At 41.7% G+C, this 13,558-nt stretch overlaps 1 protein-coding gene across 8 annotated transcripts in view; it reads left to right on the forward strand.

Annotated features, from left to right (window-relative positions):
- MAPK8 (mitogen-activated protein kinase 8) overlaps positions 1 to 13,558 on the forward strand; it is a 125,005-nt gene that overhangs the window by 74,883 nt on the left and 36,564 nt on the right. For all 8 annotated transcript variants that reach the window (XM_084632917.1, XM_084632919.1, XM_084632915.1 and 5 more), the window contains one exon: positions 11,455 to 11,621. In XM_084632917.1, the coding sequence (XP_084489043.1) occupies positions 11,500 to 11,621 (122 nt within the window). In that variant the 5' untranslated portion in view covers positions 11,455 to 11,499. The remainder of the gene's footprint in view (positions 1 to 11,454; positions 11,622 to 13,558) is intronic.

Genomic DNA, 13,558 nt, shown 5'->3' on the forward strand with positions numbered 1-13,558 from the left:
GAAACAGATTGATAGAGCCAGAAGAGTACCCAGAAGTCACCTACTACGGGACAGGCGCAACCAAGAAAATAACAGAACGCCACTAGCTGTCATCTTCAGCCCCCAACTAAAACCTCTCCAACGCATCATCAAGGATCTACAACCTGTCCTGAAGGACAACCGATCACTCTCACAGATCTTGGGAGACAGGCCAGTCCTTGCTTACAGACAGCCCCCCCAACCTGAAGCAAATACTCACTAGCAACCACACGCCACAGAACAGAACCACTAACCCAGGAACCTATCCTTGCAACAAAGCCCGTTACCAACTGTGTCCACATATCTATTCAGGGGACACCATCATAGGACCTAATCACATCAGCCACACTATCAGAGGCTCGTTCACCTGCACATCTACCAATGTGATATGTGCCAGCAATGCCCCTCTGCCATGTACAATGGCCAAACTGGACAGTCTCTACGTAAAAGAATAAATGGACACAAATCAGATGTCAAGAATTAGAACATTCAAAAACCAGTCGGAGAACACTTCAGTTTCTCTGGTCACTCGATTACAGACCTAAAAGTGGCAATTCTTCAACAAAAAACTTCAAAAACAGACTCTGAGAGACTGCTGAATTGGAATTAATTTGCAAACTGGACACCATTAACTTAGGCTTGAATAAAGACTGGGAGTGGATGGGTCATTACACAAAGTAAAACTATTTCCCCATGTTTATCTCCCCCCCACCCCCCCCCACTGTTCCTCACACGTTCTTGTCAACTGCTGGAAATGGCCCACCTTGATTATCATCACTACAAAAGGTTTTTTTCTCTCCTGCTGGTAATAGCTCACCTTACCTGATCACTCTCATTACAGTGTGTATGGTAACACCCATTGTTTCATGTTCTCTGTGTATATAAAATCTCCCCTCTGTATTTTCCACTGCATGCATCTGATGAAGTGAGCTGTAGCTCACAAAAGCTTTTGCTCCAATAAATTTGTTAGTCTCTAAGGTGCCACAAGTACTCCTTTTCTTTTTAAGAATATCTAGAGTTACCATAAGTTATTGATCAATTTTGTGGAAAGGCTGTTGAGCTCAGACTTAATGTCTTATCCGGATCTCTAATAGTTAGAGGATGTCTTGAGATCTAATGTGCGTGGTGATGAGGGGAATTATTCCACATCTGCTTACTGAGAAGTTTCTACATCTGCCCCAGAAGCATCTTGTGCTGCCAACTGTTGGTGACAGGATACTGGACTAGATGAACTGTGGTCTGATCCAGTCTGGCAATTCCTGTGTTTGATTACTAATAACAGTGAAGTTTTGCAAACTGAGATAGTAAGGGTAAATTAATTTTAATTTATTGCTTCTGGAAGTCCAGAAGAAAATTGTTTTCATACTGTGCCATACACAGCATTGTACAGCTGGATAGATGCACATATATTTTCTTTCACCCATCCCCTTTTCATTTTCTTTTTCCTCAGCTACTGTTTGAGAAACTTGCATACTGGCTCATGGACCACTGCTTTACTCCAGGAGAGTCAGTTGTACATTTCTAAACATACGTTGCATTAATTTCCTCTCTACTGTAGGTAGCTACTTACTGAGGGATCTCTCAACCCGAATTTCATTCACTGCTCAACTTTTTTCACCAGATAAGCAGTAGATGAAGTTAAAATGTTGCAACCAAAATTGTTGTGGTGTGCTATAAGGTATAATACAGAATTAAAGCTCGGCACCCTGGCGCGTACACAGGCTTCTGCCAGCATAAACTCATGCACAGATTCCTGTTAGCAGGAAGTCTGTCATGGTTCCAGCTGGGAAATGTTTTTTAATTAATAATAAATTTGCTGAAAAATGCAGTTTAAGGGCAACCAAAACTATTTAGCAAATTTGGGTTGAAATTGTCAAATAGTTTTGGACAAATTAAAAAAAAAATTTGGGGAGGGGGAGGTCAAATGTACATGTCAAATTGTAATGTCAAATTGTTTGGACATTTTACAGATTAGCTATTTTGTTGATACTAATTGACCGCCCCCGCCCCCCCCAAAAAAGTTTGTTTGAAATGAACTGAATTGTTTTTCAGATTTGGGGGGGGGGTTGGTCACCAACTTCTCCCCCCCCATCAATTATTCTGTCAGCTCTCGTCACACTGGGAATAGAAGGTGCAACACAAGCGTGACTTCCCCTTCTCCAGGCAATTTGTAGGCATAATCCCAAGAATTGGTGTGGTGTCAAGATAAGAAGGTGGAATGTGCTCATGGAGCCATGTTTACGTACCCTAGCTGTAAACTAAAAGCACATTCACTGCTATCCTTTCCCTCTGCTCTCCCCAGCTTGCCAGTGACATGGTCTGCCCTTCCTCAGAGTTTATTTGCTGGTGTCATTGGGAGACATGGTTTATGCCTTCCTGTGCTTCAGTGACTATGAACCTAGATGTGCATCACAGGAAAATTATGTATTCAATTAAGGAACCAATAAGAAACCTAACCACAATAGTTCTGGCTACATATAGTTGAATTGTATCAGTTTAGCTACATGTGGAATCCCAGGACCTGTTACTAAAGTACCTATTATTTTGCTGTTAGATTGGATACTGCTTCCTGCATACGTACCAGATATTACCTTGCCATTAGTTGGGTGTCCACTAGGGTTGCCAGCCCTCCAAGATTGTCATGGAGTCTCCAGGAATGAAAGATTAATCTTTAATTAAAGATTGTCATGTGACGAAATCTCCAGGAATATGTCCAACCAAAATTGGCAGCCTTAGTGCACTCATCCTTCTCTCATGCCGTGAACAGTGTAGCATTCTGATGGGTGTTAAACAGTAGTGTTCTTCCACCGCGGATGAGTCTGTATTTCAGTGGTGGCTGCACTTTGGAGTGAAAGGCACTATATATAAGTATAAGACTAAGATGAAACATTAAGAAAGTAGAGCTAAAGCTGGTCAATACACGTTGGTTTGTTAGATGGAAACATTTCCAACAAGATCTAGCCTGTGTGTTTTTGTTTGTGTTGTGGTGTGCTTAGTTTGATTTCCAAAGTGCCTGTTAATGTGAAGTTTCTCATGAATTCTTTCAACCCCTTATCTTCTGTACAGGATTTGAAAATAATCCCCTTCCCTGAAGTAATGGCTTATTGAGCATGCAGGATATGTTCAGCTTTATTGAAAGCAGGAGAGCAGGGCTGTTTATTTTTAGTGGCTTATTTCTTTTATTTCTCCCACTAAACAATTTTTATGTACTTGCAATCTCAGTGCTGGAAAAAGGCTCTCCATCTCATTTTCTTACTCAACTCCCAGGGCTTGAAAATAAAATTGAATGATTAGAAGACAGCCAGCTGAGGAACATTTGAAATTCCAAGTCTATGAAGGCCAATTACGTTTGGAGCTTGGGAAGCAGCAAAATCAAAGTGGGATTAGCATTTTGATCTGCAAAATAGATGAAGTATACCTTTTATAATATGGAGATTTTTTCACCAGCAGCAGAGTTTCTTGGCTTACAATGTGAATGTATCATTAGAATCAGCATGGATTGAAAACCATAGCTCACTAAGGTTCTTTAATTGACAAAAGAATTGAATAAGTATACACCTACATCTAAGGGAATTGACTGAATTACAGGGTAGTCTGAATAAAGGAAAGGTGTAGAACAGTTTTGGGTTATGTTCTGTTTTGTTCAGGTAGAAGGCAAGCCTCTTAATATCATTTTAAAAGAACCTAATATACAGGATATAGGATTTTAACTTTTAGTGTTTTAGTACAATATTATTGTATGGATTTTGCGGTCTGTTACTTGAAATGCTAATTTGTTCTTTACCTATTCGTTTCTCTCGATTTTTCCAATGCTAACTGTCATGATTGATTGTGAAATTAAACTGGTAATATTTTTTTTAACAGGGTGCAGGCACATTTAATTACAGCTGCCTGGTTGTCACTGAATCATCTCCCTCAGACACCTACCCAATTCTTTTTTAAACCAGAATCATAATTACACTGCTGGTGCTATGAATGTTATATTTTGTGTGGAATTAACAGATAGTCATATAATCCTTGAGATTTGGAAGGATTAGGGGCATTTCTGAATTGCTTAACTATTACTCCAGATTGTGAGGCAACGTGTCAACAATGGCTTTGGGGAACATTGGAATAGCTCTGGTAAAACTTTAAAAAAAACCTCTTTGGATAGGATTAAAAGATTTCAAATTCGAAAACTAATCGTTTAACCTTTATTTATTAAATTAGATGTTCCCTTCCTCCAGTTAAACAATCCAACTGTAGTAGAAATTTTGTTCTCACTGATTTAACCCTTTGATGCAAAAATATCTTGCACTTGAATTGAGGCTTGGTTAAACCTGCTTGCTCTGAGCAAGCTTAAAATTTGTTTGGATGAGTGAGGGATAACTGTCACCTCCTCTGGAGGGGAATGGGAAAGCAGGGCGCAGAGCAGACCAGACTAGATGTGTGGGTGGGGGAGGCAAGGGGTGGAAGGCCCAGCAAGAACAGGTGGGCCTTCTGTATGCCCAGGAGGGCAGCAGCAGAAAGAACAACAAAGTAACTCGGTAAAGACCCTAATATTAAAGCCTATCATTTATTTGGTTTGGGGGAGTAAGGGTCGGGAGGGAGGAGAGCATTAATTAGCCTCATGCATAGGGTGTTCTAGACTGATGGGTTACCTGTTAGAATTACCACACTCTGGGTATTAACTAAAGCAGTTTGTAGGTCAGATGTTTTGGCAACCAAGTGCTTGTATGTCAGTAGGAGTTGTGCTAAAAGCCACCTCCATTGTTCTCTCTGACTGGCAGGTGTGATGTTACCAGTCCAGAAACCTGCTGTCAGATCTCAGTGAGGTGTGGTTTTCATGCATTTGTTCTTGTTAGATTGTAAGATCCTGGGGGCTGCGACTCTGTTTTGTACAGTACTGAGCAGAGCGTTGCTTAGTGACCACATTTTACCGGGTACTCATCTGCTATACCTGTCGTTCAGGCAAACCACTGAAAAATCCTACACAGTTAGCAATTGTTACCAAAGAGATGCTAAATATGGTCTCTTATAGAATATCAGGGTTGGAAGGGACCTCAGGAGGTCCTCTAGTCCAACCCCCTGCTCAAAGCAGGACCAAGCCCAAACTAAATCATCCCAGCCAGGGCTTTGTCAAGCCTGACCTTAAAAACCACGAAGGAAGGAGATTCCACCACCTCCCTAGGTAACGCATTCCAGTGCTCCACCACCCTCCTAGTGAAAAAGTTTTTCCTAATATGCAACCCAAACCTCCCCCACTGCAACTTGAGACCATTATTCCTTGTTCTGTCATCTGCTACCACTGAGAACAGTCTAGATCCATCCTCTTTGGAACCCCCTTTCAGGTTGTTGAAAGCAGCTATCAAATCCCCTCTCACTCTTCTCTTCTGCAGACTAAACAATCCCAGTTCCCTCAGCCTCTCCTCATAAGTCATGTGTTCCAGTCCCCTAATCATTTTTGTTGCCCTCCGCTGGATGCTTTCCAATTTTTCCACATCCTTCTTGTAGTGTGGGGCCCAAAACTGGACACAGTACTCCAGATGAGGCCTCACCGATGTCGAATAGAGGGGAACGATCAAGTCCCTCGATCTGCTGGCAATACCCCTACTTGTACAGCCCAAAATGCCATTGGTCGTCTTGGCAACAAGGGCACGCTGCTGACTCATATCCAGCTTCTCGTCCACTGTAACCCCTAGGTCCTTTTCTGCAGAACTGCTGCCTAGCCATTCAGTCTCTAGTCTGTAGCTGTGAATGGGATTCTTCCGTCCTAAGTGCAGGACTCTGCACTTGTCCTTGTTGAACCTCATCAGATTTCTTTTGGCCCAATCCTCTAATTTGTCTAGGTCAGACTAGATGATCACAATGGTCCCTCCTGGCCTTTGGAATCTGTGAATATAGGGGAAAACCTCTGAGATTCTGATAGTCAAACTTTAATCCCAGATACAAAACTAGCTTTTAATTTTAAAAAGGAATTATGGTTATGTATGAAGGGGGGAAAAAACCCAGCTTGAATGCAAAACTTATTACCAGGAATTTGTTTGCATTCACCTTCCACTTCTGCAAGAGTGGATTTACCTGAACCTTTTAGCCATCTGTCATCAGCACTACTAAAACAAGGATTCCTACAAATGTCACAACCCAGAACCCTTATTTAAATAATATCACAGCTGTTCTGAAGAAATGGCTCTGGTTAACATCAGAGTAATACTTAAAACTAAAGAATAAAATCTGTAGGCACTCAAAAACCTGAAGCAGGCAAAGTCACTGGAAATTTATGAACTAACATTGCATGGAAAATGAGTGCACACGCTTTTTGGCATACACTAGCTATTGTCCTCTGGAACCACCAGATACACAATGCATTTTTATGGCTTCATTGTTAAAAAATAATATTGGCTATAAACTATTCCCCTACCTAGAAGAATCAGCACGTAACCACAGTGCCCGTGGCAAGTTCTAATACAAACACTTTCAGTTGAATAAGTTTGATGTAATTTAAGAATAAAAGCAGTATTCCAAACCTGTTACTAAAACTGTATGCCATCTCCTACAGCAGTTGGAAACATTTGCCATTCTAGGGATAAAAGCAGACAACATATGCTTGGGGTGATGATGAGTTCTCTGAATACTTGCATTCCCTACTGTGTCTGTTTTTCAACGGTATGATTTCTGTAGTTTTGTAGTTTGCTGGTAGTATTAAGCACACACCAAAAAAATGTAAAATGCCCACTGTTAATGGTTAACTGGCATGACCTTCTGGTTATGTAAGTGAGGTAGCACATTACCCAAAAGCACAGTACATGCACCTTTTTTTTAAAAGGTGATCTACCTATATATTTGTGTCTGTCTCCTGAGGTATTCCCAGTCACCATATATGGTAGAAACCTTTAATCCTCCCTTCTCAGGAGCTTTTTGACCCATTTTAGCATCAGTCGACCCTGGGTTCTTTGAGTTTGTGAGGCCAGCTACTGGCCAGGTACGTAATACAGTATGACCTCTTATGACCTCTAGGAAGTTGCAGATAATTATAGGGAACCAATTTTAAGAATAGGCAAATGTTTTATTCCAGGGAAAGAATGGGGCAAATTAAATAAAAACAGGAAAGGTCAGGAACCAAGGACAGAGGAGAAAGACAAGGGAATCGGGGATAACTACTAACTAGTCACACAGCAATAATTAAACACTCCCTTAATTTCTGAACGCCCTTCAAAAAACCATGAAAATGCACCCCAAGCCTCCCTACAGGCTAGTGGAGTTGGAGATGGATCAGGAGGATTAGTGCATTCCTTGTTGGAAAGTTGGTAGCTGTCCCTTTTGGCTGGAGTGGGTCTCTAGCTGGCTCCCGGTGCAGAGGAGGCCCACTGGGCTCAGCTGGCAGGCACCATTGTGGGCGCAGCATAGTATTGCGGCTCAGTCTCTTCTCTGGGTGCTCTGCATTGGCCTGACTGAAAAACAAATGTTCTCCTCCTCTGTTGCAGGGAGCAACTAGTAGGTTGTGTCTCCTGCTTATAGTCAGTGCCCTGGAGTCACTCCCCTTCTCCAAACATATGTATCTCTCCATGCACATGTTTGGGGGTCCAGCCAAGTGCAGGCTATCTGGACCTGCTGTTGATTGCCCTGGTGTGTCAGTAAGGCCTCTGGCCTGGTAATTCTTCTTCTGTCCTAGCCTCTACTACTGGGGTGGGTCTCAAGGACAGATTAGCAGGTAATTTTAGTTCCCCAACTATTGCCTCTGCTTTGTGCCTTTTAGACAGCACTTATCTGCTCACTCAAGCTCCACAAATGGTATGGGGTGACACACTATAAAAATACTTCAGCCTTGTAGACTGAAGCGGTGATGTACCTACTATGGAACTACAAATGAATGTTTTGAATGGCTTAAACCAAAAGGGTTTTTGTAGTTATTTTAACGAATATGCCTCCGGAGGCTGTGTGGGGCTGAAATGTGACCATTTCCTGGTCATTTGTGTTAAAACAAGTAAACTAAAGTGACATTTATATTATCATTAGGTTTTGGAATTAAGACACTTGGGGCTGTTCATGCTTCTTACTACTATTGTTTCATACAGTGTGCGCAGACTGAAAAAAAACAATGTTACTTCAGTTTGGTTGGTTCATGCGCAAGTTATGAGGGCTAGAACCAAATTGTATTTTAAAAAATAAAAGCTTAAATTCTGGCTCACAGTTGTACCCCCAGGAGAGGAGGATTCTGTGGTAAATCTCATGGGTCTGGAATCTGCTGTGTAATGCTGTGGTGCACTATATGAAGGTCCAGTCTCAACATGATGCATTTGTTTCTGTATTGTTCTCTGGTAGCTTATTTCTTAAATGTATTTTTTAAATTCCTCCTCCTAAAAACAAAACAAAAAAAAAAAAGGGTGATAATCATTCACTGAAGGGGAAACTACTACAGCCTTGTTTATACAGAAGGTAAGCTCAAGTGATGTAAATTGCAGCTTAGCTGGTGTTGACTGTGCAATTTTGCTGATTCCTGGTGGCTATCCCTTAATATAACAAGGCTGAAGTGTTAGTGGAATCTTGGAAGAAAAACCCAAGTATACAAAGGAAACAGTTTGGGGGTTTGTTTCCTTTGCTCCATGTAAAGGGGGGAAATAGGACAAAATGAGGTGGAAAAAGGAATGGAGTTGTGCAGAGCCTTGAAGGTTAGGGATGCAGAATGTGAGAATTTGAGCAGCAGCGTTATCTGTGTGCACTTCAAACAGGTCATGAGGAAGATGATCCCTAAAACAACATTTTGGGTGTGGTCGAGGAGAGCAAGTTGTCCATCTGAGAAGCCAGGGAGGAACCTGTTGCTGTAGTGGAGGTGGAGATGACATAGCAATGAGGAGGACAGGACAGATTTTTAGAGATGTTGCTGTAAAGTAAGAGACCCAACAAAACTGGTGCCAGGCTCGGTGTGGGGGAGTGGAATCTGAGCTGACACCAAGCATGGGTATTAGGATAGCAGGATTGACAGTGAGAAGGGTGATGAGCGGATTGTGGGAAGAGGCAGCGACTCCTCACTGTGCTAGGTTTGAGTTACAAAAGCACTTGTCAGAAAGCCATAGTCTGGAGGCTGAACAGGGTGGGAGTTGTCACCATATAACTTGGGGCTGAAGCCAGGTGAGCAGGTAAGCTCATCCATGAGCAGAGAGAGAGACCAAAGAAAAAACCCTGATGAGCATTTACAGAGCAGGAGAAAGGAGGAGCAGCCACTGGTGGAGTCATGTACTACAGGTCTAAGGGAAGTAAATACAGATCTGTATACTTGTCTCCATCCTTTGTTTATGGTGTGGGCTCAGAACTTGTACACAGCTTTCCTTTCTTGTCTTGATAGTCCTGTCTGCTCCAGTGAGGCTTTCCATATTGCTGATGAAGGGGAACCTCTACATCCTCTTCAGTGAGCTGACATCAGCTCCTATAGTTAGTGAATTGAGCCTTTGAGGTTTGTGTGACACAGATACAATTTAACAGTTGCAAAGAGCTAGTTTCACAAGCCTTTCTTCTCAGATAGATGATGCCCATGATGGCAGTTTATTTTAGATTATATAATATACTAAATAATTTAAAAATACACCATTTTAGTCCTCTGTAGTTCCCTTTATTTTATTGGAGCTGGTAGCTGAATTGAATGCAGAACAGCTAACTGAGAACTGAATTTGCTGAACTTTTAGATTCTTGAAGAATTCTAAGTTTAGAACACATTAATAGATTACACTAAAAGTATGACTTCTATGTATATAGATTAACCACAAACACCAATTTCTGATTCTCTCTCTGAATCAAACATTGTCCCCATTTTCAAATGTCTTAAAATAAAGCAAGTATATATAATACAAATAAATAAAATGCTGCATAGAACCTAAGAACCTGTCATTGTTTCTGTTAAACAGCTGAATAAATGACTAAAGTAATGTATTAAACAACATGCTCTTTCTTAGCCATTAGAGTCAAACACTTCTTGTTCTAATCAAATGTGTGAGAGGTTTTAATATTAGATACCCTTCTAAGGGCCATTGACTATTAATTCCACACAAAACCTGTATTAAAATAACATTAAGATTGCACAGTTAGCATTCATCCAAAATTCATTCACAACCATGCACAGGAGAGAGGAGAGAAATATTATTTAATCTCAGACTCTGGCAGTGCCTATACAGAAAAGAGGAGAGTTAAGGTTGCATAATGTAACATTAATATTTTTTTTTGACTCTTTGTTGGTGCAACTTTAACCTAGGGATCTTTAAGGAATATGTATCCTACGGTAAGACTTCCTTTCTTCCTGTGAAGGAAGATAAAAAATTTTTCCTTCCTTTCACTGATCACTTCTTTTTTTGTCCATGTCTGTTAATCAGACCTCTTCCCCAGTTTTTGTAAACTGTTAAATTCCAGGGCATTTGAAAGTTACTCTTATTAGGTTAAAAGGTAAATCGTACTCCTTCCCTGGAACTCTTTGATTTGCAGTCTCACATTGTTTCAGGTTTGGTAGTGCAATGCTGTGGTAGGCCTCTGTTAGGTAGGATTTAGTTTTTAGCCTCAGGAGGTATATTAATAGTTTGTTTCTATTGCAATAGTCCCTCATGGGACCCTGATCCAGATTGGGGCTGGACAGATATGTACAAAGACACTGTCTCTGTCCTGAAGACGTTACAGCAGTGGTTCTCAAACTTTTTTCCATGGACCACTTGAAAATTGGTGAGGGTCTTGGCAGACCACTTAATCTTTCCGAATGTTTGTACCATTAGCGAACTACTGTAAAGCACTTTTGATAAAAGCGCCATATTAAAAAAAAAATTGTTCTATAACTAAAAGCACACAACTCATATTTTAATACAAGTAGTCTTACCTTTCTAATGTGATGGATGTGCCCTCTCTTCCCTGCCGTGGCAGCTCCTGGGCTGGGGCTGTGGAGGAGGGAGGTCTCTCCTTCACCGCAGCAGGCACAGAACTGGGGCTGGGAAGGCGGTCCGTCTCTTCCTGGCAGCCGCAGCCCTGGAGCTGGGGAAAGTCGCCTATTTCTCCAGCCACCGCAGGCCTGCATGTCTCAAATTCCCCACACCCCCTTTTCACCCCACTGCCCCCTTCCCCCTATTTCCCCCCCAAGGCCACCACTTCACTAATTAGGTGCCTGGACCCTGGAGAAGACACGCATGTAAGGTGGAGCCATGCCTGTGCAAGTCCCACTAATTAGGTGAGTGGCCCTTCATTCACTCGTGTGGCCACCCAGGCGCGTACCTTAGAGGGAATTATCCGTGGACCACAGTTTGAGAACCCCTGCCTTACAGTCTTAAACCTCAGAGTGGCAGATCTAGTGTCATCTCATTGGAGATGTTCCCTATACAATTGACAAAAGTGGATCTAGGCGAAGAAATCCTCTGAAAAGGTAACCTTTTGTATTTTGATACTTAAAAAACCAAAAAGTTTGACAATTGTTTTTTTTTGTTTTTACAGGTTGAGAGTTAATTTTGGATGAAGCGCTCTAACTAAATTGTCGTCATGAGCAGAAGCAAACGTGACAGCAATTTCTACAGCGTAGAGATTGGAGATTCTACTTTCACTGTACTAAAACGATATCAGAATTTAAAACCTATAGGATCAGGGGCACAAGGAATAGTATGGTAAGTTTTCTTTAAATTTGAGCATAAATAATCTTAATTTAGAAGAGAAAATTGAAAGTGACTACTGTATCTTACTGAAAGATAGGGTAGAGACAGTAGGATGGTGTGTGTGTGAGAGAAAATTTGATCCTCAAAGTGAGGAACTAATTGTAATGACATGTAATGCCCCTTCCCTCTCCAATTCAACCAGTGCATCTTGCCTCTAACCTAGAACATCGCCTTCAGTTCAAGGTTGGAGCCAATACAAACACTGCCAGTTATATGAGAGTTCTGTAATTTGGCAAACAAATGAGGGCCTGGAAGATTAGGATAGTGCTAAAAAACTGATTTCCCCTCCCCGTGACTTAACCCAACCCTGTTTGCAATGGAGTAGAAGCCAGCATTGCTCTTTGTTTGCACACTCTTGGTGTAGTACATGCTTACAGTTCTCAGAGTAGCTTGGTAGCTGCTTGAAACTGAGTGAATCCATTGCTCATCAGTCCCCAGGACCAGCCAGCTGGTACTTGTGATGTTGTCTGTCCACAAAAACACTGAAGCTCTGACATATTTTCAAGCCAGATTTCCTAAAGCTACCTTAACTGATTTGGTTATGAACAGTGCCATATGGACTGAAAATTAGGTGAGGGCTGCAGATTAAAGATAGTAATTTCAGGCAGAGAACTGGAATTGCCCCATGGATAAGTGTTAGGTCCAGGCTTATTTTATATTTTTCTGAATGATCAGGGAGAAGATGTAAACAGAGCATTCGCTTTCAGCTGATACTAAATCAGGAGATAATGCAGATACCAAGAGGACATAGAAATGACAAAACACTTAATGAAGTTAGGAATATGGGCAAGAAATAAAATTGCCTGAACCTCTACAATGGAACCTGTTATAATCTGTATTTATAAAGTACTGTGTAAATTTCTGAGAGTCATATGGACAAAGGAAAGCTAATATCTTTGAAAAAATGCAAGTAGTGCAAGTGAGACACTTGAAGAGTAACGATGTTGAACAAGGTATTATTAGGGTTGGTAGTTGCCAGCAAAGTAAAATAGGAGCTTGCACTGTGATGTGGTAGCAGAAGAGCTAATGTAAATTCTGGGTGGGTCTACATTCTCATGGATAAGGACAGCGACAATTTTCTTCGCAGTTATATTCAGTTTGGAGCCCCTAATACCAGAAAGGCGTATTAAGAATTATTAAATAGATAGAGAGTAAAATCTAAATGTACGTAACATGGCTAAACTGGGGATAGGGAATGTAGATATACTTGTCAAATACTTGAAGGCAGTAGACACAGTGAGGAAGAGGAATTGTTTAGGGTACTAAAAGTGAGTATTACTAAGTGCAATGGGATGAGTTCAAAGGAAAACTCAGGCTGAATTTCTGGAAGAACATCCAGACTGTACAATAGGTTCTCAAGGGAAAAGGCAGAAGGCTCCTGTCACGGGGTTCACGCACTATTGGGGCATCTCCTCCCGGCCACTTTGGGGATTAGCTCTGCCAGGTCTATGACCCCCTTCTGCTGCTCATCCACATGCCCTGCCCCTCTCTCTGTGCAACTCGGGGTGCTCTCTTTATGATTTGCTTCTATTCTCCCCTTGGTTTCCTCCTTTCTCTCCCTAAGGCTACAGAGTGACTGTAGCCACTTCTGCTGCCAACTTCCTGGCTCTCTCATAATCCCACCTGTCCCTTCTCAGTTGGGCCCTGTTGCCAATCAGGGGTTGTTCATCCAGCCTAATTCCCCTCAGATGTGACCTATTAAGTTAATTGGCTCCCTTCTCAGCCTCATTAACCCTTTCAAGATTGGTATGATGTGAACCCCTGTCATAGGTTATCAGTAGTTCCCTCCCCCTCTGGGTCAGTGGGAGGCCACTCCACCTCACTGGACGTTACACACAGTCAGAGAATTAGCAAAGCACTGCTTCGACAAGGGCTCTGGCCTGCAATCC

This window comes from Lepidochelys olivacea (assembly GCF_965140295.1).
Source record: "Lepidochelys olivacea isolate rLepOli2 genome assembly, chromosome: 7".
In the NCBI taxonomy this organism is placed as follows: domain Eukaryota; kingdom Metazoa; phylum Chordata; order Testudines; family Cheloniidae; genus Lepidochelys; species Lepidochelys olivacea.